General features: G+C 48.9%; 12 protein-coding genes across 12 annotated transcripts; 7 read left to right on the top strand and 5 right to left on the bottom strand.

Moving 5' to 3' along the window:
* Positions 1-187: 187 nt before the first annotated feature.
* N7508_004247 (MCM DNA helicase complex subunit MCM3) lies at positions 188-3,157 on the top strand (the record flags this gene model as incomplete). The annotated part of the gene is made up of 7 exons (XM_058462313.1): positions 188-260; positions 319-337; positions 391-442; positions 495-541; positions 600-705; positions 758-1,021; positions 1,073-3,157. The coding sequence occupies 7 exons, from the start codon at positions 188-190 to the stop codon at positions 3,155-3,157; spliced, it is 2,646 nt and encodes an 881-aa protein (XP_058320938.1).
* Positions 3,158-3,689: 532 nt separating this feature from the next.
* N7508_004248 (Spo7-like protein) lies at positions 3,690-5,033 on the bottom strand (the record flags this gene model as incomplete). Its single annotated transcript, XM_058462314.1, has 1 exon — positions 3,690-5,033. The coding sequence occupies one exon, from the start codon at positions 5,031-5,033 to the stop codon at positions 3,690-3,692; it is 1,344 nt and encodes a 447-aa protein (XP_058320939.1).
* Positions 5,034-5,413: 380 nt separating this feature from the next.
* On the top strand, positions 5,414-7,051 carry N7508_004249 (putative alpha/beta hydrolase; the record flags this gene model as incomplete). The annotated part of the gene is made up of 1 exon (XM_058462315.1): positions 5,414-7,051. The coding sequence occupies one exon, from the start codon at positions 5,414-5,416 to the stop codon at positions 7,049-7,051; it is 1,638 nt and encodes a 545-aa protein (XP_058320940.1).
* Positions 7,052-7,421: 370 nt separating this feature from the next.
* N7508_004250 (uncharacterized protein) lies at positions 7,422-8,759 on the bottom strand (the record flags this gene model as incomplete). Its single annotated transcript, XM_058462316.1, has 1 exon — positions 7,422-8,759. The coding sequence occupies one exon, from the start codon at positions 8,757-8,759 to the stop codon at positions 7,422-7,424; it is 1,338 nt and encodes a 445-aa protein (XP_058320941.1).
* Positions 8,760-8,999: 240 nt separating this feature from the next.
* Positions 9,000-10,046, top strand: N7508_004251 (TatD family hydrolase; the record flags this gene model as incomplete). The annotated part of the gene is made up of 1 exon (XM_058462317.1): positions 9,000-10,046. One exon carries the CDS (start codon positions 9,000-9,002, stop codon positions 10,044-10,046), a length of 1,047 nt encoding a protein of 348 aa, XP_058320942.1.
* Positions 10,047-10,514: 468 nt separating this feature from the next.
* N7508_004252 (uncharacterized protein) lies at positions 10,515-12,939 on the bottom strand (the record flags this gene model as incomplete). The annotated part of the gene is made up of 3 exons (XM_058462318.1): positions 10,515-11,613; positions 11,667-12,774; positions 12,879-12,939. 3 exons carry the CDS (start codon positions 12,937-12,939, stop codon positions 10,515-10,517), a joined length of 2,268 nt encoding a protein of 755 aa, XP_058320943.1.
* Positions 12,940-15,008: 2,069 nt separating this feature from the next.
* N7508_004253 (uncharacterized protein) lies at positions 15,009-15,508 on the top strand (the record flags this gene model as incomplete). Its single annotated transcript, XM_058462319.1, has 3 exons — positions 15,009-15,020; positions 15,141-15,335; positions 15,389-15,508. The coding sequence occupies 3 exons, from the start codon at positions 15,009-15,011 to the stop codon at positions 15,506-15,508; spliced, it is 327 nt and encodes a 108-aa protein (XP_058320944.1).
* Positions 15,509-15,558: 50 nt separating this feature from the next.
* On the top strand, positions 15,559-16,127 carry N7508_004254 (uncharacterized protein; the record flags this gene model as incomplete). The annotated part of the gene is made up of 2 exons (XM_058462320.1): positions 15,559-15,733; positions 15,817-16,127. The coding sequence occupies 2 exons, from the start codon at positions 15,559-15,561 to the stop codon at positions 16,125-16,127; spliced, it is 486 nt and encodes a 161-aa protein (XP_058320945.1).
* Positions 16,128-16,536: 409 nt separating this feature from the next.
* Positions 16,537-17,787, top strand: N7508_004255 (alpha/beta hydrolase family protein; the record flags this gene model as incomplete). Its single annotated transcript, XM_058462321.1, has 1 exon — positions 16,537-17,787. The coding sequence occupies one exon, from the start codon at positions 16,537-16,539 to the stop codon at positions 17,785-17,787; it is 1,251 nt and encodes a 416-aa protein (XP_058320946.1).
* A 153-nt stretch (positions 17,788-17,940) lies between these two features.
* N7508_004256 (uncharacterized protein) lies at positions 17,941-19,633 on the bottom strand (the record flags this gene model as incomplete). Its single annotated transcript, XM_058462322.1, has 4 exons — positions 17,941-18,658; positions 18,717-18,832; positions 18,883-19,142; positions 19,210-19,633. 4 exons carry the CDS (start codon positions 19,631-19,633, stop codon positions 17,941-17,943), a joined length of 1,518 nt encoding a protein of 505 aa, XP_058320947.1.
* Positions 19,634-20,010: 377 nt separating this feature from the next.
* On the bottom strand, positions 20,011-20,655 carry N7508_004257 (peroxiredoxin-like family protein; the record flags this gene model as incomplete). Its single annotated transcript, XM_058462323.1, has 1 exon — positions 20,011-20,655. The coding sequence occupies one exon, from the start codon at positions 20,653-20,655 to the stop codon at positions 20,011-20,013; it is 645 nt and encodes a 214-aa protein (XP_058320948.1).
* A 753-nt stretch (positions 20,656-21,408) lies between these two features.
* On the top strand, positions 21,409-22,609 carry N7508_004258 (NmrA-like family protein; the record flags this gene model as incomplete). Its single annotated transcript, XM_058462324.1, has 4 exons — positions 21,409-21,450; positions 21,524-22,054; positions 22,133-22,474; positions 22,535-22,609. The coding sequence occupies 4 exons, from the start codon at positions 21,409-21,411 to the stop codon at positions 22,607-22,609; spliced, it is 990 nt and encodes a 329-aa protein (XP_058320949.1).
* Positions 22,610-23,629: the final 1,020 nt, after the last annotated feature.

Consider the following 23,629-nt stretch of genomic DNA (forward strand, 5'->3'; position numbering starts at 1 on the left):
AGAAGAGAAAAAGGATCGGGAGATGGCCGCGTTATATATCCCAAGAAAAAAAAGTCGCTGACATAAGGTACACGCGGGACGCGTGGGACGCGCTCAGGGACGTGTAGATTTCAATTTAGCCCGATCGGTACATCCTCTCACCCCCTCGACTCATCCTTCCTTACCCACTTACATTTTGAACTACATCATGGACGGGTTACAGCTTCGTGATGAGGCCGCGCAGGATCGCGTGCGTGCTGCCACTGAATTTCTTGATCCGAGTATGTGTTTATTCCTGGATTGGGTGGTTCCTGGGACTAACATTTAATTTTTTAAAAGGCGATGCACGGGCACGCAGGTTCGTCGAATTCGAGCTTGGTGATGTGCTTTGGTTTTAACTGAGCTTTTTAGTTATCGAGCGGATATTGTGGTGATGCTGAATAGGGGCATGCGCCGATTGACTGTGCGTCTGTCCTGGGAAGTCCCTGCCGGAGCGAAGGCTAATTTTTGAACAGGTCAGCATCGATGAAATCAGAGCACACAACCGCGAGCTCGCCGATGGGTATGTTTCTCCTCGGTCTTGACAGTCAATTAGATATCGACTCATTATTTTGATTTAGCCTACTCTCTTCGCCATTCGACTACTCGCAAGCCTTTGACAGAGCCTTGAAGGAGGTCGTCAAGACTCTTCCTTCTAGACCTGCCAAGGAAACATCCGATGAAGCTGTGTGTATCCTTGGTCATATATCTTCATATTTGGCGTCTAATTCCTCGATAGGCTTATTACTGTGCCTATGTTGGTGCATTCGGAGAATTCTCTTGCAACCCCCGCACATTGGGATCTCAACAATTGAACCACATGGTCTCGCTCGAGGGTATCGTTACGAAATGCTCTCTGGTCCGACCCAAGATTGTTCAGAGTGTCCACTACGTCGAGGCAAAGGACCGCTTCGTTGCCAGAAAATATCGGGATCAGACTATGAGTGCCAGCGGCGCCACCAGTTTGAATGTCTATCCCCAGGAAGATGATGATAAGAACCCGGTATGTCTTGTGGGACCATTGAATGCTTAAAAGAGACTAATATATGATTAGCTTATCACCGAATACGGTTACTCGACATATTTGGACCACCAATCGATCTCCATCCAAGAAATGCCCGAACGTGCCCCCGCCGGACAACTGCCCCGAAGTGTCGATGTTATCCTCGATGATGACCTGGTCGACACGGCCAAGCCCGGAGACAGAATTCAGCTGGTTGGTATCTACCGCACCTTGGGTAACCGAAATGCAGGCAATGGATCCTCGACTTTCCGCACTATTGTCATGGCAAACAACATCATTCAGCTGTCTTCCAAGAGTGGCGGCGGCATTGCACAGGCTATCATTACGGATACGGATGTGCGAAACATTAACAAGATTGCCAAGAAGAAGAACGTCTTTGAACTGCTGTCCAAGTCCCTGGCCCCATCTATCCACGGACATGACTACATTAAGAAGGCTATTCTCCTGATGCTGCTTGGTGGTATGGAGAAGAACTTGGACAATGGTACCCATCTTCGTGGTGATATTAACATCTTGATGGTGGGTGATCCTTCTACTGCCAAGTCTCAGCTTCTTCGTTTCGTTTTGAACACCGCACCTCTTGCAATTGCTACAACTGGTCGTGGTTCTTCAGGTGTCGGTTTGACTGCTGCTGTCACTTCTGACAAAGAAACCGGTGAGCGTCGTCTGGAGGCTGGTGCCATGGTTCTTGGTGATCGTGGTGTTGTCTGTATCGATGAGTTTGATAAAATGAGTGATGTCGACCGTGTCGCTATTCACGAAGTTATGGAACAGCAGACCGTTACAATCGCAAAGGCTGGTATTCACACAAGTCTGAACGCGCGCTGCAGTGTCTTGGCAGCTGCCAACCCCATCTATGGTCAATACGACCCTCACAAGGACCCCCACAAGAACATTGCTCTCCCAGACTCCCTTCTCTCTCGTTTCGATTTGCTGTTCGTTGTGACGGATGACATTGAGGACTCCCACGACCGAACAATCTCGGAGCACGTTTTGCGTATGCATCGCTATCGCCAGCCTGGCACCGAAGAGGGCGCCCCTGTTCGGGAACAACTCAACCAGACCCTGGGTGTTGGCATTGAAGATCGTCAAGATGCCAATGCCCCTACTGATGTGTTTGAGAAGTTCAACGTCATGCTCCACGGAGGCATGGTCAACCCCAACTCTAGCCGCAACCGCACAAACAATGTTGAGATCATCAGCATCCCTTTCATCAAGAAGTACATCCAGTATGCCAAGTCCCGTGTCAAGCCCGTCTTGACCAAGGGCGCCGCAGACCACGTCATCGCCACATATTCTGCCCTGCGAAACGACGAACTTACCGGCAACAAGCGCCGCACCTCACCCATCACTCCTCGTACTCTGGAGACGCTCATCCGTCTCTCAACCGCACACGCCAAGGCCCGTCTATCCAGCCGAGTCGACGAAAAAGACGCCAAGCATGCCGAATCAATCCTCCGCTTCGCCATGTTCAAGGAAGTCGTCGAAGACGAGCGTCGCAAGCGCCGCAAAGTCACCTCCGAAGACTCTTCGGACGAAGACAGCGACCCAGAACTCAACGACGACTCGGACGACGAGACGCCAGCCCGTCGCACCTCAACAGCAACACCAAGCCGCCGAACCGGCACAGCACGCACACGCACCACAGCAGCAGCATCCAGTGTCCCAATCCCAGACGAAGAAGAAGAAGAAGAAGAAGACGACAGCCTGTACGCCGCCAGCCCGCGTGCCCAGCGCCTCCGCTCAAGCCAGACCCAAGGCCGCACACAGACACAGTCCGAGTCCCAGATGTCCATGGCTTCATCGCAGCCCGCCTCGCAACTCATCGAGTCCCAGACAGATTCGCAGACTACATCGACCGATGTCCCCATCACGCCTGCGCGTATGACGCTCTTTCGGTCGACTCTCGGCCCGCTTATGGGATCGAAGGTGTTTGCTGATGGCGATGAGATGAATGTCAATGAGTTGATTGGTGCTGTTAACAGTGCCATTAAGGATTCTCATGGAGCCAGCAGTGTCTTTTCGCAGTCTGAGGCTGTCCAGGCGTTGCGGGTTATGAACGAGCAGAACTTGCTTATGTTCCTTGAGGACGATGACAATGTTTACCGTGTCTAATCTATCCCGTGTCTGCTTTGGGTGGTTGATGTTGTGGTTGGGATCTTTATGAGCTGTTTATCGTCATTGCATTGGGATTGATATCACTTGTCATTATTTTTGTCTTTGGCGTATGGAGTCAAATTGGGGATATCAGTGGACCTGACTCAATATGAGAAATATGAATGAATACCGACGCTTGACTATATCTTCCTTTCCGAAGTAGACTGATGTTAATTATAATCTTGATATAATGTGAACTTACTACGATATCATTACTGCTGTAATGGATATGCATTGAAAACACCGTAGACATGCATTGGAATAGCATCTATGCGAAACAAAACAGAAAAAAGACCATGATTCAAACAGCCAATGTATCTATAGAAGACAACCTGGAAGCAACGTCTGCATGATCAATCATAGAAGAGACCGATCAACCGAAGCAACCGTCCAACACTCCCAATCCAAAATACAAGAAAACAAGGGTATAGAAATAAATGCATGAGCAACATTTCGTGCTAATTTGCAGTGTGTGTAATGCAAGTGTGTATTACAATTCCGGCACAGAAGCCGGTATAGACTCCTCCTTATCCTTCTCACCCATAGGCAGCACAGAATCATCCGACGAAAACGACGGCGTCCTCACTCCCTCCCGGATCTGCGCCTGAGTAAGGGGCGACAGGCCCCGGCGGAGCGTGGAGCCCTTTCGTTTGCGCTGTTGCGGCGTGGTTTCTCCGGATGCTGTACTGCCTCGGCGGGGTCTGCTGGATGTCGAAGAGCGTGAGGGTGGCCGGTCCTGATCTAGGCCGATGTCGACGGGTGTCGTGCTGCGGGACGAGGTGCGGGAATGTGATTCGGAGCGGGTGTTGCGGCGGGGAAATGGGCCGCGCTGCTCTTGGCTTAGTTTTGAGACAGAGGGGTGATGCCCGTGGCCGAGACGGTATTTGAATTCTGGCTCCATTGGTCGGTGGAGGTTTGCCGCGCCGAGGCGGCGGCGCTGGGATGCGCGCCAGCCTAGTCCCCAGCGGCCGAGCCAGCGGCCTTCTGTCTGGGCAAGGTGGATTTCACGCTCGCGGAGCTTGATGCGGAGCTGGGCACGGCGTTCGTTTTCCTTTTCCCAGAAGTCCGTTCGGTAATCGTCCCAGTTCTCGCGGAACTCGGGCGAGAATGATTTTGGGAGTAGGAGAAGCCGGATATAGTCACCTCCTGGACTGAGGTCTTCCTCTACCAGTCCGGACTCGCTGTCAGCGCCATTGTAGTATTGCTGGTAGTGTTGACGGGCACTGCGCTTGTCGGAGGGGCTCCGCTCGACGAACTGGTAGTTGCCGGTGGGCGAGGGGAAGAATGGGACGGAGAAGGGGAACAGGAAGGAGAGGTATGAGAGAAGCTCCTGCCAGAATGGCCCGCGGATAATGATGATCTTGGTGTTCATGGTTCGTAGGCCGCGATTCGCGACTGCCAACCAGCGCCGTGGCCATCGGATGCCGCGCTCCCATTGCCCTGTTCCCCAGACCAGCAAGGCCGTCACTACGCCGCCGAGCAGGGCGACTTTCTCTCCCATCTCCACAACCCAGTAGACTGAGCCGCCGACGCCGCGGCCATCTTCACGCGGACGGAGGAAGAGCGCATAGGCGAAGTAGGCAATCCAGGCAGCCAGGAGGAGAACGAAGAAGGTGTTTTGCCTCCGGCGCTCGCGCAGAGCCAAGTATTGGGCTCGCAGCGAGGTTTCGAGAATCAGCAGGTTCAGGTAGATCTGCGGGGGAGCCGATGGGAGGTGATCGAGGGGATCGGAGGGCCGTGAGGCATCTGAATGGGAGTGTAATGGCTCTGGCGTAGGAGTTCGGGCTTCTGAGGTTGGAGCACCCTTGACCAAATGGTCTAATGGCGAGACCATGGTGGTTGATGAAGTGAAGTCAGAAGAAGCCGTTGGGGAAGGCGGTCCACGGTTGATCAGCCTCTCCGCTCACAACCTCTGACTTCATACTATAAACTTGTACTTTTGTAGTCTATACGTATTCTCTCCCCTTTCTCACTTCTTTTTTCCAAGCTGACGACTCGTGAATCTTGTCGCCTCACGGATTTAACGCCCGCCCGTAAACTCCGGCTCCGCTTATATGTTATGCTTCTTTCTCCGATTCTTCCCAACGTCTCATGAGCGTGGCCTCCACTCGACTGGCTGACCACGCCTGTATCTCTACTTTGCGCAATCCATCCGCATTTGCACGATTACAATCTTACAAACTCCACACCCCACGTGGGCTCCGCTATTCCTCAATGGCCTCTGAATCACTCAACTCGTCCCAAGAGGACACCAATCGCCACTCGGGCGAACAAAGCACCCCATATGCCACCCGAGCTACGGCCTCGCGACCCTCAATGTTCCCCCTATCGTATCGAGACGGCTTCGCTGAATGGTGGGCTAAGCTGCCAGTCGCGCAGACGGAACACAAAGTCCTTTCCTACCTCCCCTACTTGCGCCACGAACCGCCCACCCACTTGCAGACGGGAACCGACAGAAGGGGCAGCTTGGAGTCCACAGACCACAATCAGCAGGGTGAGATTAGTACAAACTCCCTTGATGACCCCTATGGCCCGCGCAAATGGAGCTCCAGTATGGTGGAGTTGAGCGGGAAGGACCGCGCGCTCAATGAGTTCTCGGTAGAAAGAGTAGGGGAAGAAGCTGATCAGCATTTGGTCATGCTGCACGGATATGGTGCTGGTCTTGGCTTCTTCTATAAGAACTTCGAGCCGCTCAGTCGCCTCAAGGGGTGGCAACTGCATGCTTTAGACATGCTGGGCATGGGCCGGAGTACTCGACCTTCATTCAAAATCAAGGCGAAGGGAAGAGAAGATGCCATTCGCGAAGCTGAAGCGTGGTTCGTTGACGCTTTGGAAGAGTGGCGCATCAAGCGTAAGATTGATCGGTTTACCCTGTTGGGACACAGTCTTGGAGGATATATGGCCGTCGCCTACGCGCTCAAATACCCTGGTCATCTAAACAAGCTTATTTTGGCCTCTCCTGTTGGCATCCCAGAGGACCCATACGCCGTCACCGCAGGCGTCGCCGAGCCTTCAGAATCGACATTGCCTAGCGAGGTTACTCAGGACCAGCAGAGTGTTGTGGCACCAGGTGCTATTCCAGGGCCAGCACCGAAAACTGCTGATGGCAGCTTTATCACTGGCCAGCAGCCCACTCAAGGGCCAGCCCAACCTCCACGACGGAATCTTCCCAAGTGGTTCGCTTATTTGTGGGATGCAAACATCTCCCCCTTCAGCCTGGTACGATGGACCGGTCCGCTAGGACCTCGCATCGTTTCTGGCTGGACTTCTCGCCGTTTCTCCCACCTCCCAGCCGAGGAAGCCAAGGCTCTCCACGACTACTCATACTCGATCTTCAGTCTCCGCGGCAGTGGCGAATACGCATTGGCATATATCCTAGCCCCCGGCGCATTCGCCCGCAGCCCTCTCATCCACCGAGTCCACGGCCTCGGACGTCAATTAATCCATAGCAACTCTCCTTTAAACCCACTCCCTCACGCTATCTCCACTGCTAAAACCTGCTCAAAAGAAGCAGAGCCTACCCCCGCACCCCCTGCTCCCGCTTCTTCGGAACCGGAGACACCCGCCAAGCGTGAGAACGGCCTTCCTGTGATTTTCATGTATGGCGATCACGACTGGATGGACGTTTCAGGCGGTCATGCAGCAGCAGCTCGTCTGGAAGAAGAGAAGCGGAAGGTATTGGCAAATGCTACAGTAGAGGAACGTCAATCTGACGAAGGCTCGTCGAAGGTGATTGTCATCAAGAAAGCCGGTCATCATCTTTACCTTGATGGCTGGGAGGAGTTCAACAGTGTCATCCTCGCTGAGATGGAGGAAGTCAACCGACGGGAGAGGGGTCGTCAATCGTCATGATCTGAAGAGATGCGTGTGTTTTGAATAATGCTCTATCAGATTTGGGTTGGAGGTTGTTGATACTGCGTAGTATACCTTTTGTTTTCTCTCTCTTCTCTTTGTTTCACTCGTTATAGCTTTTGGTGTTTGTCTTTACATTTTTGGCTTGCTTGGTTCCTTGTCCTTACATATCAACTTACATACATTGGTGAATAAAAATAGAAAATGGACAAAGCTGGGGCATTTTCATACAAGCACTGTGTTTCGACTAGCTGTGTAAACATTGAGATGTTCCAATATGTGAGATGTTTGATTACAGTTGACTATCTTCAGTTTATGTACACTTGCAAGAATTTTGTACGACCTGCACAGAAAATTTCTATTCATTCAATCACCCAGGGCCCAGAATTCTCGAATTTGACCCTGAGGCACTCTGCCTCCGATGTCTCGGACTGGTAGGATAATGCGCCATTAAACGAGCAAACCCCAACGACGCATCACGCTCATCAGTCGAAATACCAACACCAGGAGTGGTATAACCACTAGCGCTAGGCGAGAGTGTATGATTCCCAGGAGAACTCGGTCGTCTCAAAGAGAAATACCCACCCCCACCTCCACCACTGCTGTTACTTCCAAAGCTGTGGCCTCCATCGACAGAGCTGGAGAGGTATGAGCTGGTATATGGTGCAGCATTTGTCGGTAATCCACGGGAAAGATTTCGTGACTGCGTATTGAAGGGCGAATATGGCTGTGGTGTCATGGAAGGTGCTGATAGACGAGGCGTAGATGAAGACATGCCGTAGCCATATTCCCTGGAATGGGAAGCTGTGGTATCAGGTCTTGTCAACAATGCGAGGGAAAGACCCGTGCCGGTGCGGCGGTCCGATGTTGTAAGTGAAGACGTCGTAAGTGAGCGGTGATGATTTCTTGGTGCATTATGATGTCCATCAAACTGGGGACTATGTGAATTTCCATCTGGTGAAAAGGTCCGGAAATGATAGCGGCCGTTGCTGGAGTCGTCAAAATGCGTTGGACTGTTCAATGTGGTTGCAGAATAGCCAGTGAATCCAAGAGTAACGAGTTGAGAAGGAAGCTCAAGACGATTATTTAGAGATAGCCAGGCACGCTCGTCTGCGTCGATATCTGCGTCTGGATCGCCTTCACCGCTGCGGCTCTGGGTTGCAGAGGATGATGCTGAACTTGCAGCCTTGCTGGCGCCTTTCTCATAGAGCGAGTGGGTGCTGCGAGCCTTTGAGGGCATGTAAGAGCGCCAGCCACCTACGCCTTCAAAGTCCCGCCCTTCATCTCCGCAGACAGGGAATCCGAATGATGTTGAAGGCGATAGATTGTGAGCTTCGATCATGCTGCGGGCATATGAGTTTCTTCTCCTATTTTCGGGGTCCTCCAAGCTTGTGCTAATGGTCCATGACGAAAGAGAGTTATTATTCTTGTGAGGCTGTGCTCCATATCCGGAGTTGCGTCTGGATCTACCATCTGCTGGTGTTGTAGGTTCCGAAGCCGCGAAGGTTAACAGCGACGACGTCGATGAAGTAGGCACTGAAAGAAAATGCAAGAATATCCCACAGACCAGTTCAATAGAAACCACTGAAAGTCGTAGTACCAGTGCGAACAGCGCAAATGATATTGTTACCCATGCTGACAGGATGAGCGGGATGGAGATGACAGCTAGGAGAGGCAACGCAAGCAAGGCACTTAGAATGGACCACATTGGATTCAATCCTCCCCAGGAGGAGAGAAAGCAAAGAGGCTGGGCATTGTAAACAGATGCTCGGCTTGACTTTGCGGAGTAAATACATGTGATGGATGCCCCAGGCAGAAACGCCGATTACATCACTTTTGACTGTGTATATCAACTTCGTTCAAACATCATTTTTCATTCTATACTATGTCTCAGCCATTCCCCTGGGATATTGGCGTTCATGATGCCCACTGTCACCCCACAGACACTATGTCTTCAGTGGCAGGCATTCCACAAATGAAAGCCACAACCTTGACAATCATGGCTACGCGGGGTGAAGACCAAGACCTTGTACAACAAACGGCAATGTCACTTGGGAAATCAGAACAGTCGCCAGAAAGAGCAATTCCATGTTTTGGGTGGCATCCCTGGTTTTCACACCAAATTGTGGATGACACTGATGCAAACACTGCTCAGCAAAAAGAAGACCACTATATGGCTGTACTGTCACCCCCACCTACAGACGACAAGACATTCATCGATGCTCTCCCAACTCCAAAACCACTCTCTGAACTTATAGCCGAGTCCAGGGCTCGACTCCAATTATGCCAAAACGCTCTAGTCGGCGAAGTTGGGTTAGACAAGGCCTTCAGACTTCCGGGTATCTGGTCACCAGATGAACTCAAGAATCGGGATGACCAAGTAACCCCTGGATCGCGCGAGGGACGGCGCCTCTCGCCATATAGAGTGAAGCTAGATCACCAGCGCACAGTCCTCAAAGCACAGCTACGATTAGCTGGGGAAATGGACCGCCCTGTTTCAATGCATAGTGTGCAGGCGCACGGTGCTGTCTTTGATACACTAAAGGAATTATGGAAGGGCCATGAGCGGGTCGTGCTTTCCCGAAGAAAGAGGGATAAGCAGCAGGATGCGGAGGGGGCAGTGTCTGAGGATGAAGCTTTTGTACCAGATACTAAAAGCCCGCCTCTGTTCCCACCGCGCATCTGCATGCATTCATACTCTGGTCCCGTGGAGCCTATTCGGCAATTTTTGCATCAGTCGAATCCGTCAGATGTTTACTTTTCTTTCTCGAGTCTGATCAATTTCAGTGGTGCCCCGGCGCGGAAGATCACTGATGTTATTAAGGCTTTGCCTGATGATCGGATTTTGATCGAGAGTGACCTCCACACGGCAGGCCCGCAGATGGATGACTTGCTTGAAGATGTTACTCGGCAGATCTGTGACCTTCGCGGATGGGAATTGAGACATGGTGTCCAGGTGCTTGCAGATAATTGGAGACGGTTTGTGTTTGGATAGGGTTTGAACTGCGTCTGTTTCACCTGGTAGCGTATCTGTATGGCTGAGCCTCGGGCTGAGATCTCTTGGACTTACCCTGCAGTTGGCTAAACGCATCTGGCGCTGGCTTGGTGTTGTGCAATGTGTATTGTGCATATTTGTTCTATTTAAGTAGCATACACAGAAAGAAGAACGTAGACAAATGTATTCGATATCACTGTTTGCAATATAAGACAGGGTATATCTCTATCGAAACCTGTATGTGATCATCCAACATGGTATCATAAGCTGTGAGCCTTGTATAGAACATTGTGCCTGTAGGAGTCTGTCCTGCAAGGTCTTCGAAATGTATTGTGTGTATCTGCGTGCCCTGGCATGGCTCGTCTCGTCGTCAAGGAGTAGGAAGAAAGGACGGAATAAAGAGAAGTAGTGAGGTAGTAAAAGGAAGGTATGGCCACCTCCAATAGTGATGTGATGAAATGGACAAGACTAATGAGGGACCCATCCTCCGTCATGGATGAGATCCGCCATTGGGGCATCTTGCCAGTAGATCTGTCGCCACTCGTCTTCGAGCTCGGGGAGCCCTTCCATACCAACAGGTGGGGGCAGATCTACATCACCGAATGCGAACAATTGGCGCCAGTCCGGATAGTCCCGAGCCGGCTCGATAGAATCAACTTGCATGCTGCTTGAGAAGGGATCGTTTCTTTCCAACGGTCCAACATTGAGTCGGAGAGGGGCGGTGATCCAATTGTCGAATTGAGTGGGTGGCTGTGGCGAGAGAGTGGTATGCTGGAGAGTTGTGGAATCCGGAGTATGAACTCCAAATGACATAGGCCGGGGTGTTGGTGCCATAGATGCCGATGAAGCGGGAGAAGCAACGGGCATCTTGTGCGAGTGCTGAGGATCACCAAACGGCTTGGGCCGTTCAGTGGTTGCCATACGAAGGTCTTCTTGGAGACGTTTAGAGTCCTCGAAGAGTCGCAGGATTGTGCCAGCATGAACCCAGTATTGAGCCAACTCGCGCAGCGAGTAGGAGGCCGAGTCGAAACGCCGCAAGGCATTGATAGCAAGAACTGGGTTGGAGAACCGAAGCTCAACTCGCACTTGGATCATGGCTGTGAACAGAGTGTGGACTCCAGTGTACCAGAGGTATTTCAAGCGGTCGTTCATCCTGAGCTCTTCAAAGATGGACGCAATCACACCGGCTGCTGCACTACAGATTTCTGCATCGTGGGGACCATAATCGTCGGAGTATGCCGAGGCTCTGGGATGCGGCCTATGTAGCAAAATGAGGAAGTTGTTATATGTCAAATGGAGCATGGCAGACCATGGATCCATGTCAGATGCTCGCAGACGAAGGTTGTCAGGAAGCTTCAGGGACCAAGTTGCCAATGATCCATCAGCTTCCTGCAAAACGGCCTTTCGTCGTTCTTCACTTGCGCGAAGCCCGAATCGATCACGGATGAGGTATGAGATCATTGTACAAAGTTCGGTGAAATGTATCACATATTCCGATTGTACATGAGGACCACAGTTCTCGAAATCTGCAGGGGTCAAAGGAGAAACATCAGAATCGTCCAAATTGCTAAGAGGGTATTGATTAGCATTGCGTCAAACTGTTTCATAGCAATCACTTACATTGCTTGGGGTCGGCCATATGATAGAGATATTAACACATCGAATTGGACCAGAATGAACCAAACTCTCCGCCACATGCGTCTATCGCGGGTCACGAAACTACTAGAAACGGGGTTTCGATGCATGCCAAGCCCCGTGGCGATTCGTGCAGCAGCACCCACCCAAAAGTGAGCATCTGCAGCAACATCATCGTCTGCGCTGTCCGAGTGCCACGTCAAAAGAAGGGCTGCTTGAACGAGAATGTCTCGATTTCGCTCAATGCGATTATCGAACAAATATTTAGTGCGACGGAAAAAGATTTCCTTAAGAGCGTCTCGCTCTGCCTTTGCACGGGAAACATGTGTTCCAACAAGGAGAATAGCTTGCAGAAGTAGAATTGGCGGTGGATCTGCGGGATCTCGATTCCGATATTGTGTCATAAACAGATCTTCATCGATGATAGGATACCCAGGATTAACATAGGTGAAATATGCCTGCACTAGTTCATCTGCAAGTGCCGGTTCGGGAAGTGTCAGAGCATCCATAAGGAGCTGATCATGGCCGGTTTTCATTTGGCGCCGGGGAATCTCGTTGCTGGCAAAGTGGTATACATCGTCATCTTGATCTCGTTGTTGCCGGATCAAAAATGACATATTTGATAGTTCATGCCCGACGTAGAAGGCACGCACGCCTCTCTGGATTTCCCTCCTACCAGATTCTTCCTCGTCTATCAATTTCACGAGATGTTGCTCCATCTCCGTGTGTGCCTCGTGAGCATGCGCCAAGTCCGGGCCTTGGCGCCCGAATGCCTCCGATCCCGTACCTTGCTGGAAGCCATTTTGCGGGATACCTCCAGCGAGCGGTGTGTGACTGGGAAACGCAGTTGGAAAACTTGGTGGGAGTGGGGTCCCCGCTGCAAGAGAAGGGTTCGAAGTGTGATCAGACGCGGGGAGTGGCCGAGATCGGATCGGAACGGGATCTAGAATTGAGCGCACCGCAAGACGCTTTTTCTTTTCGTGTATGCGGCAGTCGGCCTTTCCAGAGGCGCGGCAATTTGTACAAGGAGTTCCGACGACACGGGCATCACAGCGAACTTTGCGCCGGTGGCAATGGACACAGGCGGCGGAGCCTAAGAAATTTTTGAGTCACCGGTTAGCCGCAATCCTTGCTAGAGAAGTAGCCGCAAAAAGATAAAAGCCATAACTAGGCGAGAGTACCAGGAGGGGTCAGTACCTTGCTTTCGCTTCGACCCGTCGCCCGGTAGCGGCGAAGAGTTATCGTTGACGGAAGACATGGCAAGTCATCCTAGATTCAAATGGACCAAGATTCTGCATCATTCGAGTCACAAAGACCAGTCATTCAAGGCATCATGGCCGAAGAGCAGACAAGGAAAGAAAGTGTCCGCGCGGTCTATACCGAGGGTAAGGCGACAATGAATAGACAAAAGTCGGGGCGAGATCGGGTCCTCACGTGGGATGCGGAGAGGGTACAAATGCTTACGTAACCCGCCTCGCCACGATGACAGGGATTTATTTACTTCGTTTAAACCAATATACCTTTTTCAAATGTATTCTCAGAAGAGATGAGACTGTTTCAAGGAAACGAAGAAAAGAATCCGAATGCCTCAATATGTCTCAAAATATCACAAATTCTTCTGATTCGGCACCAGGAGATCGGAAAACCGTTATAGTCTAGAAGGGAGCATATTGGCAAGAAATCAACAAGCCCCATGCTGTCAACTGTCTTCCTGAATATGTCTTTGATTGTATCTAGACATGAGAACTTTCATTCAAAATTTGATCTACATTCAAGTTCACCGCAGCTCCACGCGTTTTCGAGTCCATCTGTACGTCATGTAGGCTTTTGGGGACCGTATGTTTGGTCTAGATACCAGGCCTTCTTTCTTTAGTTGTTCCAATAAATAGAACCACCTGTATGCTGATTCACAAAAAAAAAAAGCACCATCCTATTCCCTCTCCCTACTCTGGAGGAGTTCCCTTCAATTTCAAAGCGCATTACTATATTGAATATCTTCCCTCATGATCACACAACTTTAATAATCCCTCAACTTGAAACCTCTTTTGTGTATTCAGCTGTTTTTCAAGCTTAGACTATGCTAGGTCTATGAAAGAATCCCTTTTGAGGTGTACGTTGTCATTGCGCTCGGCTAATCATTTTGATTTGACGTCCAAACTCCTTACGCGCACTTTCGCTTTCCATGAACCACATTAAATTTGCTTCATTATTCATTATATCATTAAAGGGTAAAAACGGAGCAATATCCTCACGCTCATCATCGGTCATCGTTCAAAGGAAACTTGAATCTGATCATCGTGACAACCAAGACTGGGTCATCTACATCCGACGGATGGGCCTAATTCTGGAGGGCTGCGCAGAATACTACGAACTGGATACCAAAAACACTATGAAAACTCTGCATGACCCAATATCTACCCAGACGAATGATGCTTTCGGCCTTTTCGGGCTCTAGTGCCCCCGAGGGAATTTATTTCTGTCAATTGACACAAAGTTTTCTCGCCTCATCCTCTCAAGCATCTTTGATGAGGAAGTCAAGTAGCCGAAAGACTGACTTGTATCATCAATTTCATCCAACTTACTAGACATTTACATACGACAGATTCTTCAACCTCTCGCTCGGTATCTTGAAAAAATGATAGACGTTTCTCGTGGTGTATGGGCAGTGAATGCCTACTAAGAAGCTGATGTACCATAAAAGGTGGTAGGCGGCACACAGCAAAAACAAGTTATTGACAAATCTTTCTTTTGGGAAAAAAAGAAAATCCAATCATTGAACAGCGTAAGCTAGAGAAAGTTCTGGATTGAAACAAAGACCGTGGATAGAAGTGATCTGATAAGACTAAATTCTTGTGCCCGAAAGTCCAATGTACGTTTATTACCTCCCTGGGATTGAATATTGTATCATTCGGGAAATGTATGCGTTACCACTGCTTTTCCGGCAGTTCCAAAGAGAGTGCCTTAGTATTAAGTTGAAATCGCTTTCACTAACCTCGCTGCAGGGTATTCAGGCCTTCAACGATCGCTTAACTCAATTCTCTTGTTTGGCTGCAGTAGGCTTGGAAAGCTTGGACCACCGGGCGCCGGCAAGTGGGACGAAATAAAGTTTCAGCCAATCAGCACCGTGGTTGGCATCAGCCTCACCCCAGTCGAACGCTATCTCGAGTCCATTTAGGCTTGTCGCTAGGTCAGCCCAATGAACAGCGTGATCATAGAGCATTCAACCATGCGAGGCTTGAGCTGGTGGTTCTATAGCTGATTGTGTGTGTCAAAGGAGTTCGTTCTTTGTGGTCAAGCCCCTGGTAATTTAGCAATGTTACAAAATCAATGAACGGTGGGGTAAGTAAAACAAAACCTCATTGTCATCTTATAAAGTCAAAGCTTATGCCGAATTTTATTCCCACGACAGTATTCCCAGCTCATCGCCTCCTATACATATCTATATTGAACTTGTCGAAGATTCCGACTGTTATCGGTGCCACCGGCACTCAGGGTGGCTCTGTTGTTGCCGCGGCGTTATCATCTGGAAACTACAAGATCCGTGTTGTGACTCGTGCTATCAATAGCGACACATCAAAAGTATTGATGTTGAATGGTGTCGTGGTGGTCGTAGCTGACTGGAATGACGAACAGAGCCTTGTCAAAACTTCCGAGGTAAGTCATCTGGTGCACCATTTACATCAAACAGATTGGTTAATTTGGAACAGGGGTCATACGCCATCTACGTCGAGACTGACTTCTGGGATAGCTTCGTGACTCAAAGCATCGAAGACACTATCGAGCTGGAAGCGAAGCAGGGAATAAACATGGGGAAAGCGGCTGCTTAGACCGTTTCAGTCCAGCATTTATCTGGGGTACCATTCCAAACAACGTTTAAATGTCTGGAGCGGAACACCCCATTACTCATTTTGGAGGCAAGCTAAAGGTTGACCAGTTCATCCAACAGGATAAGGAACTGTTGAGCAAAATAATATTTATGGGGGCTGGGTACTATGCCACAAATATCGTATTGCCTATGATTACTCCTAATATCCTTGCCAATATAATATCTCGTAAATAGTACATTGCCCATGACAATTGAGTTGTGCTGACTATGTTTAAAAAACCTCTGGCAAACATATCCAGTTTCTACCAGTTCCAGAGGATTGCCCTATCGCCACCGTGGGTGGCCCCAGAGTCAGCCCTTGTATCTACGCACTGGTCATCTTGAATCAGCCAGAGCTCACTCTACCTGTAAAAATTCTTCTGGCAGAGTCCGAGACTGGAACAGACCGAGAGATGGTGAATATCTGGTCGGAGGAAGCAGGAAAGCCTGTCAAGTACTCTCAATCCCAATTGAGCACTACGATAACATGTGGACTTAATGGGGCCATGAAATTGCACAAATGCTACAGTTCTGGAGTGAAGCGCGCGAAAAGAGCTGGACCTCAAAGCATCCTGTGTTGACTAAAGGTGACTTGAAAATTACTGATTTGATCGGGATGAGGGTTGTCTTGATTGGGCTTCCTGAGCTTTGACTTTCCGTATCAATTTTTGGTGTCTGAGAGTCGTTGTAAATTGGTAGCCTTATACCCGACACTTAATCCGACAGCTTTTGGCCCCCTTACTAGCGTGCCTTGCCAAGAGAGACCCAACCACTCGTAATTCTATAAGTACGCGACTTTGCACCTCTCAAATGGAAACTACCATATGTGGCGAGATACCACAGCTTCGTCAAATATAGAAACAAGACATGACTTTCTTTATTTGGGCAAAGGAGTTTGCCTTGACTCGATGGATGACAGCGTATCTGACCGCATGGCGGGGTCCAGATATTTTGAAGACCCAAATTCGTGTTCGGGAAATTATTCATCAGATGGACAGTGGGAGATGGGCAACTCTGAGACTAGAATTTAGCCCATTTCTCCGATTCTTCCTCGCAAACTCTCTCTTGGAGAAAAGTTGGAAGATCATATGCAAATCTTTCGGACCGCTACAGAGCATTGGCAATCCAGTCATAACCAGCGGGTGGTGGTTTACCTCTGTGAATGTGCCACTAAGATTCCAGCGCGCAGAGTTTGGCATGCTCCTACAAATGACCCCAACCGGAGGTCTTGTGGGTCTTCGCTTTCTCCCGACAAGTGCGCTTGGCCTCGGATCTGGCTGGCAGAGGCCATACTATGCCGACCACGGCGCATGCGAATCAGAAATCATACTCGGGAAAGGTGATCTCAAGGTTGGCGGAACATTATGTCTACCAAGTGCTACACATGAGCAAACCGAGATGCCAAGGCTCCCTTGTGTGGTTTTCCTGGCTGGCTCCGGGCCATGCGATCGAGATTCGACAGTGCAAGAGAGCAAACCATTCAAAGATCTAGCGTTGGGCCTAGCTCGTCAAGGAATTGCATCTGTCCGATTCGACAAGGTGACTCACACGAACCCGAAGACTTTTCTAAGGCGCAAAGATATGACCTTAACGCATGAATATGTCGAACACGCAGTCGACGCTATATTAATAGCCCAGAACCATCCGAGTATTCTTCCTAACGGAATTTTTGTTCTCGGGCATAGCCTTGGTGCGGTAGTTGCTCCCATGATAGCAGGCATGAACGCTTCCATTGCAGGCTGTATCATCATGGCTGGGCCCGCGGAGCCAATATATCGATGTCTGATTCGACAGCTTCGCTACATTCAATCATTGGATGGACCAGAGTCACTATATCTCGACAAACAGATCAACGAAGCACAGAAGCAGGCCGAACTGGCAGATAGTGACCATCTCAAGTTGTCGACGCCAGCTAAGCAACTGCCTTTTGGGATTGGTCCGTCTTATTGGCTTGACTATCGCAATTTCGACCCCATCGGAACCACCAGGTCTATGAAAAAGCCTATCATCATCATGCAGGGTGGTAGGGACTATCAGGTGACAGTTCAGGATGATTATCAGCAATGGCATGCGGCTCTCCATGAAAGGGACAATGTCCAGTTCCATTTATATGAGCAATTGAACCATCTTTTCATTGCGGGAGATGGAATATCAACACCACTTGAATACAGTGTTCCAGGGAATGTGAATGAGCAAGTAATATCTGATCTTGCCAAATGGATATTAAAAGTACTATGGTAAATGGTCGTCTCTGTCTCAAAAATTGCATTTGATAAAAGATCAAATCGACCTAATTTTTCGAATCAAAGACAGAACTACAAGATGTTTCTATAATCTTTTCGAAAATGTGTGCATGATGGTTTTTAATTTGGCTTGGGCTTGGGCTTGCTCTACTCAATAGGCTTGGCTAAAGTCAACGTGCAGCGTCATATCTTCCGCTAACTCATCTGCAAACGGCGACATTAAAATGTCGATCCAGACAGTATCTCTTGCAATATCAACCAAGTCGTTTGGCGCTGTACCGATCGTTGCGTGCATTTCTCTTTGCAGCTCCTCTATGTACACTCTTCTTTCGTCACGGTGCTGCAACAAAGCAACAGTGACGAGAGCCCAAACTCTCAGTTCAAAATATCTTTTCCCAACCAGTTTTACGTTCTGAGTTACAAATTTAGTAGTTCTGGCCTGAAGTGCGACTCTCTCGCTTGCCGGGAACGCAAGGAGTTCGTTCAACTTTGATATGAGCATGAGACATGCCAGCCGTACCATCTCTCTCGCGACAAGATCTTCAGCGTTATACATGGTCTCAAAGCTGGTGGGGAGCCTCGGCATGGATAACAAAAGGTGGATACAGGGGCCGATCAATTTGATTGCATCGATGTCCCTCTTCCAGAATGAAGTGGAGTGGCTATTGGTGTTTATCACATCGGCAACTGAGGAGATCATTCTTAATATCTCACCCGCTGGAGCAATCGTGGGCGATGTAAATTGGACGAGCAAGGCCTGTAACCTGGGTGGAACCCCCCTCAAAGATTTGTTAGATGTACCAACATGATCTGGTGGGAGGGGAAATCTGGGAGACGAATCAAAGACCATGGCACCAGCTAGATCGTATCTTTGGAAGGTCAAGTCAGGAATATAACTCAGAAAAGAAGAATGACCGGAGTGCTCACAGCAATATGAGAAGGGGCATGTTGTTTCCAAGGTTACAAAACCCGCCACGTAGTTTAGATATGAGGCTTAAACCATCCATGTGGACCCTCCAGCTATCCCAATCAAAGTGTCTCATCTATTAAGAGAAGTTATTTAAGGGCTTGTAGTAGAAATTGGAGAACATACAGTAAGACAGACATGGGCCAATATGTTTGCAATGGCTCCTTCAGTAATGCTCTCCGCAAAGTTATTGAGCCGCCGCCTCAATTGCCTCACTGAAATTTCATAGTGACTTAAAACCTCTGGACTTTTGGTGGGACTATTATTGCCATTGATCTTATTCAAAAAATCAGCTGCGTTGCCGAGAGTCACATGAAATGCCCCCGGGTCGCATAGTGCTGTAGTAATCCAGATACTCCTGAATGCCTGATAAGGGGCTGTGTTGACTGATATAGAGCAAGTATTGTCAGAAGAAACGACCATGGAGTCAAGGCGAAAGGTATAAACTCTTACGAAAGTGCATAAGCTCGAGAACACGCATATCAGCCTTGACAGGGAAGTTGCCGAGCGTAGCTAGGCCTCGGCTGGGTGAAAAAGTGTTTGTATTTGCGTCACAGTGCTGAAAGATTTCGTAATTATCCAACTCCACAGAAGATGCTTGGGTGGGTTGTGGAAAGGTCTCCTTGTGCCGTGGGCGCCTCCGTCGTTGACCGATATCCTTCATAACGTGACGGCGAATCTCCGTTTGAACCTCTTTTTTTCGGCGTACGTCATCTGGATGAGATAGGTATACGAACTTGAGATCCGAAGCGGCCGAAGGTTGTACACTTGTCAGTTTTCTTGGCAGCACTTGTGATCCATCTGCTGAACCAGCGGGGATGATCGCGTCCTGTGTTGGTAGCTCAGCAGCGCTCAACTCCCAATCTCTTGTGCTCATTGTGTACTCGAGTGATAGGATCAAATGGTTGATCACAGTATCTGCAGATCATCGCAGAGGCTCACCCCACTTTTGCAAAGAGTATTTGTCAGCAAAGATATAGCTCTCGCAACCTCGTCAAATCACTGCACCGAGGCTCTGGCAGCAACTTACACACAATATAATGCCTAAAAATAGAGCATCTACATAATAATATTGATAAAAAATGAGGAGGTTCCACAACACAGGACAATAAGGATCATATTTCGAACGAAGACATTCTAGATACACTTGAAGCTAAGGAAGCTATATGATACGTAATCACGCCCCCCGCAGGTAGCTAGTCATGCTAATCAGAATTCTGACAATCCCAAGGCCGCGCTTATCAAAAACCAGATTCAAAGCTGATCAACCCATTGGAGTGCAGTCTCAGGGTCCAATCGGTGCTGATATTCAGGATTCACGAAGGAATTGCGCACAGTTCCCGTCTTGTCGACCAGGAAAGTTGCAGGAACTGGAACCTCCAACTGGTCGTTGCCGTAACGCTTGTTCCAGTCCACGCCAAACTTGCCAAAAACAGTTCGCATAGGTTCGGGCTGAGCGAACAAGATGCCTAGCTGCTTTGCCAGCTCATTGTTGACGTCTGAAAGTACGGGGAATTTCAACGACAATTTCTCGGACGTGGACAGCGATTGATCAGGTAGCTCCGGGGATATCGCGACTAGAGTAACGCCTCTCTTGCCAAAGTCGTCTAGGTGGGCTTGGAGCGCACGCAGCTCGAGGTTGCAGAAGGGACACCACTCACCCCGGTAGAAAGAAACCAGGATGGGTCCTTTAGCCAGGAGATCATTCAGCGACACTTTGTTGCCAGTCGCACCGCTCAATTGGAACTGCGGAAAGGCACCCCCGGGCTGGATCGCTCTCGCAGGGTCGTAGATGTTCTTGAAGTTGCCTACTGCATCCGTTATGATGGAAGACACTTCCTCCGGGGCAGTTTCAAGAAACTGGTTGTAGGTGGTGGACAATTCTTTGGTGAGGGCCATCTCGTCAGTCGGGCCTTTGGAGGGCAAGATCAAAGAAAGATCAATCAGAAGTTAAGTTTGATAAAGAGAAAATGAAGACTGTGATATAGTAATTAGCGACATTGTTAGAGGTAGGATGTACGTATTTAAGCACTTCAGTTCGGCTTTTCAACTTGCAAGCCGAATCCGATATTATTAATTCAAAGACCGGTCCCTGATATTACTCAAGCATATGGAATGACCTAGACTTCTACTATCTGTCAGGTTGGAGAAGCCCGGGACGTATAGACAAGCTGGCGATCGTTGCGAGGGATAACTTGCAAGTAATGAAAACGATGTTCCCAATTGGGAAACAAGTAAGTGGGTCGGTCTAACCTAATATGGACACTGGTCATCCCTGCTAACCGCAGCCTAGCGCTTATTTAGGCTTAGTTTCGAGATTTTAGTTTCAAAGTGGAGCCCTTCTGATATCACTAGATGTAAGAAGAGCAGAGAGAAAAGCCCGAAACATCCACAGTCTTACCAAGCGATCGATACCGGGAAAACAGATTATCAATCAAGAAGCCGGGAGGAAATTCAGCTATCTCTCATGGCAAGTTGACCGGCCACAGGTTGAGAGTATAAATGTCCAAGTCACATCCGGATTTGTTTCAAGTCTTTAAACACAACAACGTATTCGATCGTTCGAACTTCAGGATATTCCAAATGACTTCTTCGTTGATACAGTCTTGTCAAACGTTCTAAACTTTTACTACTGCGAATATTTCCTCCGCAATGTCGCGACTTATTGTCATTTTGGGTGTGACTGGTGTGCAAGTATGTTCGAATTGCTCTATGTACAACTGCTTTACAATGTCAACTCATCAATTCACTGACACAAAAGCTATAGGGAAGCTCCGTCGCCGACACCTACCTTCAAAGTGCTGGTTGGAAGATTCGCGGTGTGACACGCAATCCTACATCCGAAAGCGCAAAGGATTGGGCGGCAAAGGGTATTGAAATAGTCAAAGGCGACCTTGATGACGTGGTGTCTTTGAAGCGAGCCTTTGTGGGAGCCGACATCATCTTCGGGGTCACTGACTTTTGGACAATCTTCAAAGACCCAGAAAGCCAGAGGAAGAAGAATCCCGGTCAAGAGCTCGTGGAGTATTGCTATGACGTGGAGCTACAGCAAGGCAAGAACATTGCCGATGCTGCAGCGACTGTCTCTGGCCTATGCCGATACATCCTCAGCTCAATGGCCCATGCGGGGACGTCCAGTAATGGCAAGTTTGCCAAGCTATATCACATGGACTCCAAAGCAGACGCGGCTCTTTATGCACAGAGCCTCCCGGCCCTCGTTGGAAAGTTTTCGCAAGTTCAGGCGCCTATATATTTCCAGCTCCCCTGGCAATGGGGACTTCCTACAACCCCAAAGAAGGTACGAAAGAAATTGGGGTTTCTTAGCATTTTGCTTTACCACCTGTAACAAAATGGGAGCTAACGTTCCTTTTTACAGGTAACCGACGGCACCTGGCGGATGGCCGGCATCGGCCCAGGTGATAAGGGCATTCCATTCGGACACGTGCGCAAGGATCTAGGTCCCTGCGTCAAGGCAGTCGCTGAGGCCGAGGCCAACGTAAACTTGTTTGCTGTTGGGCAATACGTGTCATGGTCAGATTACCTCCAAATATTTTGCGAAACCCAAGGCTTAACGTACGGTGGCTATGACGAGCTTTCCTACGACAAGTTCTGCGAGCTGCTTCCAGGCGGTCTTGGTCATGAGTTTGCTCACAATGTTTTATTTGCGCTGGAGTTTGGTTACGAAGGTACCGATCCCGCGGTAGTTAAACCTGAAAAGGTAGGTCCAGGCTCCACTCGATCTTGTTGCCGCTCAGAGAAGTTGACAACCTCTCTATAGTTGGGTCTGAAAATGACTTCATTCCGTGAGTATTGCCAGGAGACTAATTTCTCGGCACTGCAAAGAGATGAGTGAGATGTTTGGTGGGGTAATGGTTGGAACACTAGGAAATGAATGTGCCACAAGTGATAGTATTGATTATCGTAATATCTAACTACACGCGAATTAACCAGGGAGGCTCAATTGAATCAAAAGGATGAACACAGTTTTATCCATCTTCTCAGAGGTAAACTATCTGGCGGTCGTTTTACGATGACTTCCAAGCAAAGAAATACAGCGAAGTGTAGGCAATATGTAACGGCGAGTAGGAAAGTAAATCCTAATTGCTGCTTGGCAGTCTATAATTATCAGGAAAAGATTGAGAGGCCCGAGCATGTCTATTAAATCCCAGCTTTTGCCTCTGAAGTGAAGCAAAAGTGCTAACTTCGTTTGGACGTGCCGTGGGGATGGACGTAGCAGATGGCAATGAACTTCTACCGTTTTGCAAACATTATAAATAAAAGTCTTGAGATATAAGACTGACTGTATTGGATATTTGAAAAGCTAAAAGTCTAGTTCTCAGTAGGTCTGCAAGTCTCCTGCGCGTTGTGATGCCTCAAGTTGCTATCCTTATTGCCCTAGAGTCTACTGCTACGATGAGTAAGTCATAACTGATCTCACTGAATTGATATATATGAAATTATAGAAAGTGGCTTTATCTCTCTAGAAAACTATGTAATACAACAGTGGCAACAAGTTTTACATAATCTAAATGACTCATCCGAGCCACTTGACAATGGGCCAAAAGGAAGTGAAAAAAGATACAAAAACATAGAGCCCAAGCTAGGACACAAATAATGGATGAAATGGCACACGCACTTTGAGGGCTTTGAAAAGAAATTGTCCAATGGCCCATAACACTGAACAGACTTATGACCCCCCGTTGTGCGTCATTTATAAAGGTATCCTAAAGATGAAATTACATTGAGAAATTGAGTAAAGAGTGACTGTAGTAAAAATATAAGAGCAAAAATAAAGCAAAGCTCCAAGGAAGACGATGTTGAATCGCCGAGAGCCCACCAAGTCCTCTCGCCTCAGCCGTCCAAATGCCTGCTG

The sequence above is a fragment of the Penicillium antarcticum genome (assembly GCF_028974205.1).
Source record: "Penicillium antarcticum strain IBT 31339 chromosome Unknown utg000004l_segment0_segment0, whole genome shotgun sequence".
Taxonomy (NCBI): Eukaryota; Fungi; Ascomycota; class Eurotiomycetes; order Eurotiales; family Aspergillaceae; genus Penicillium; species Penicillium antarcticum.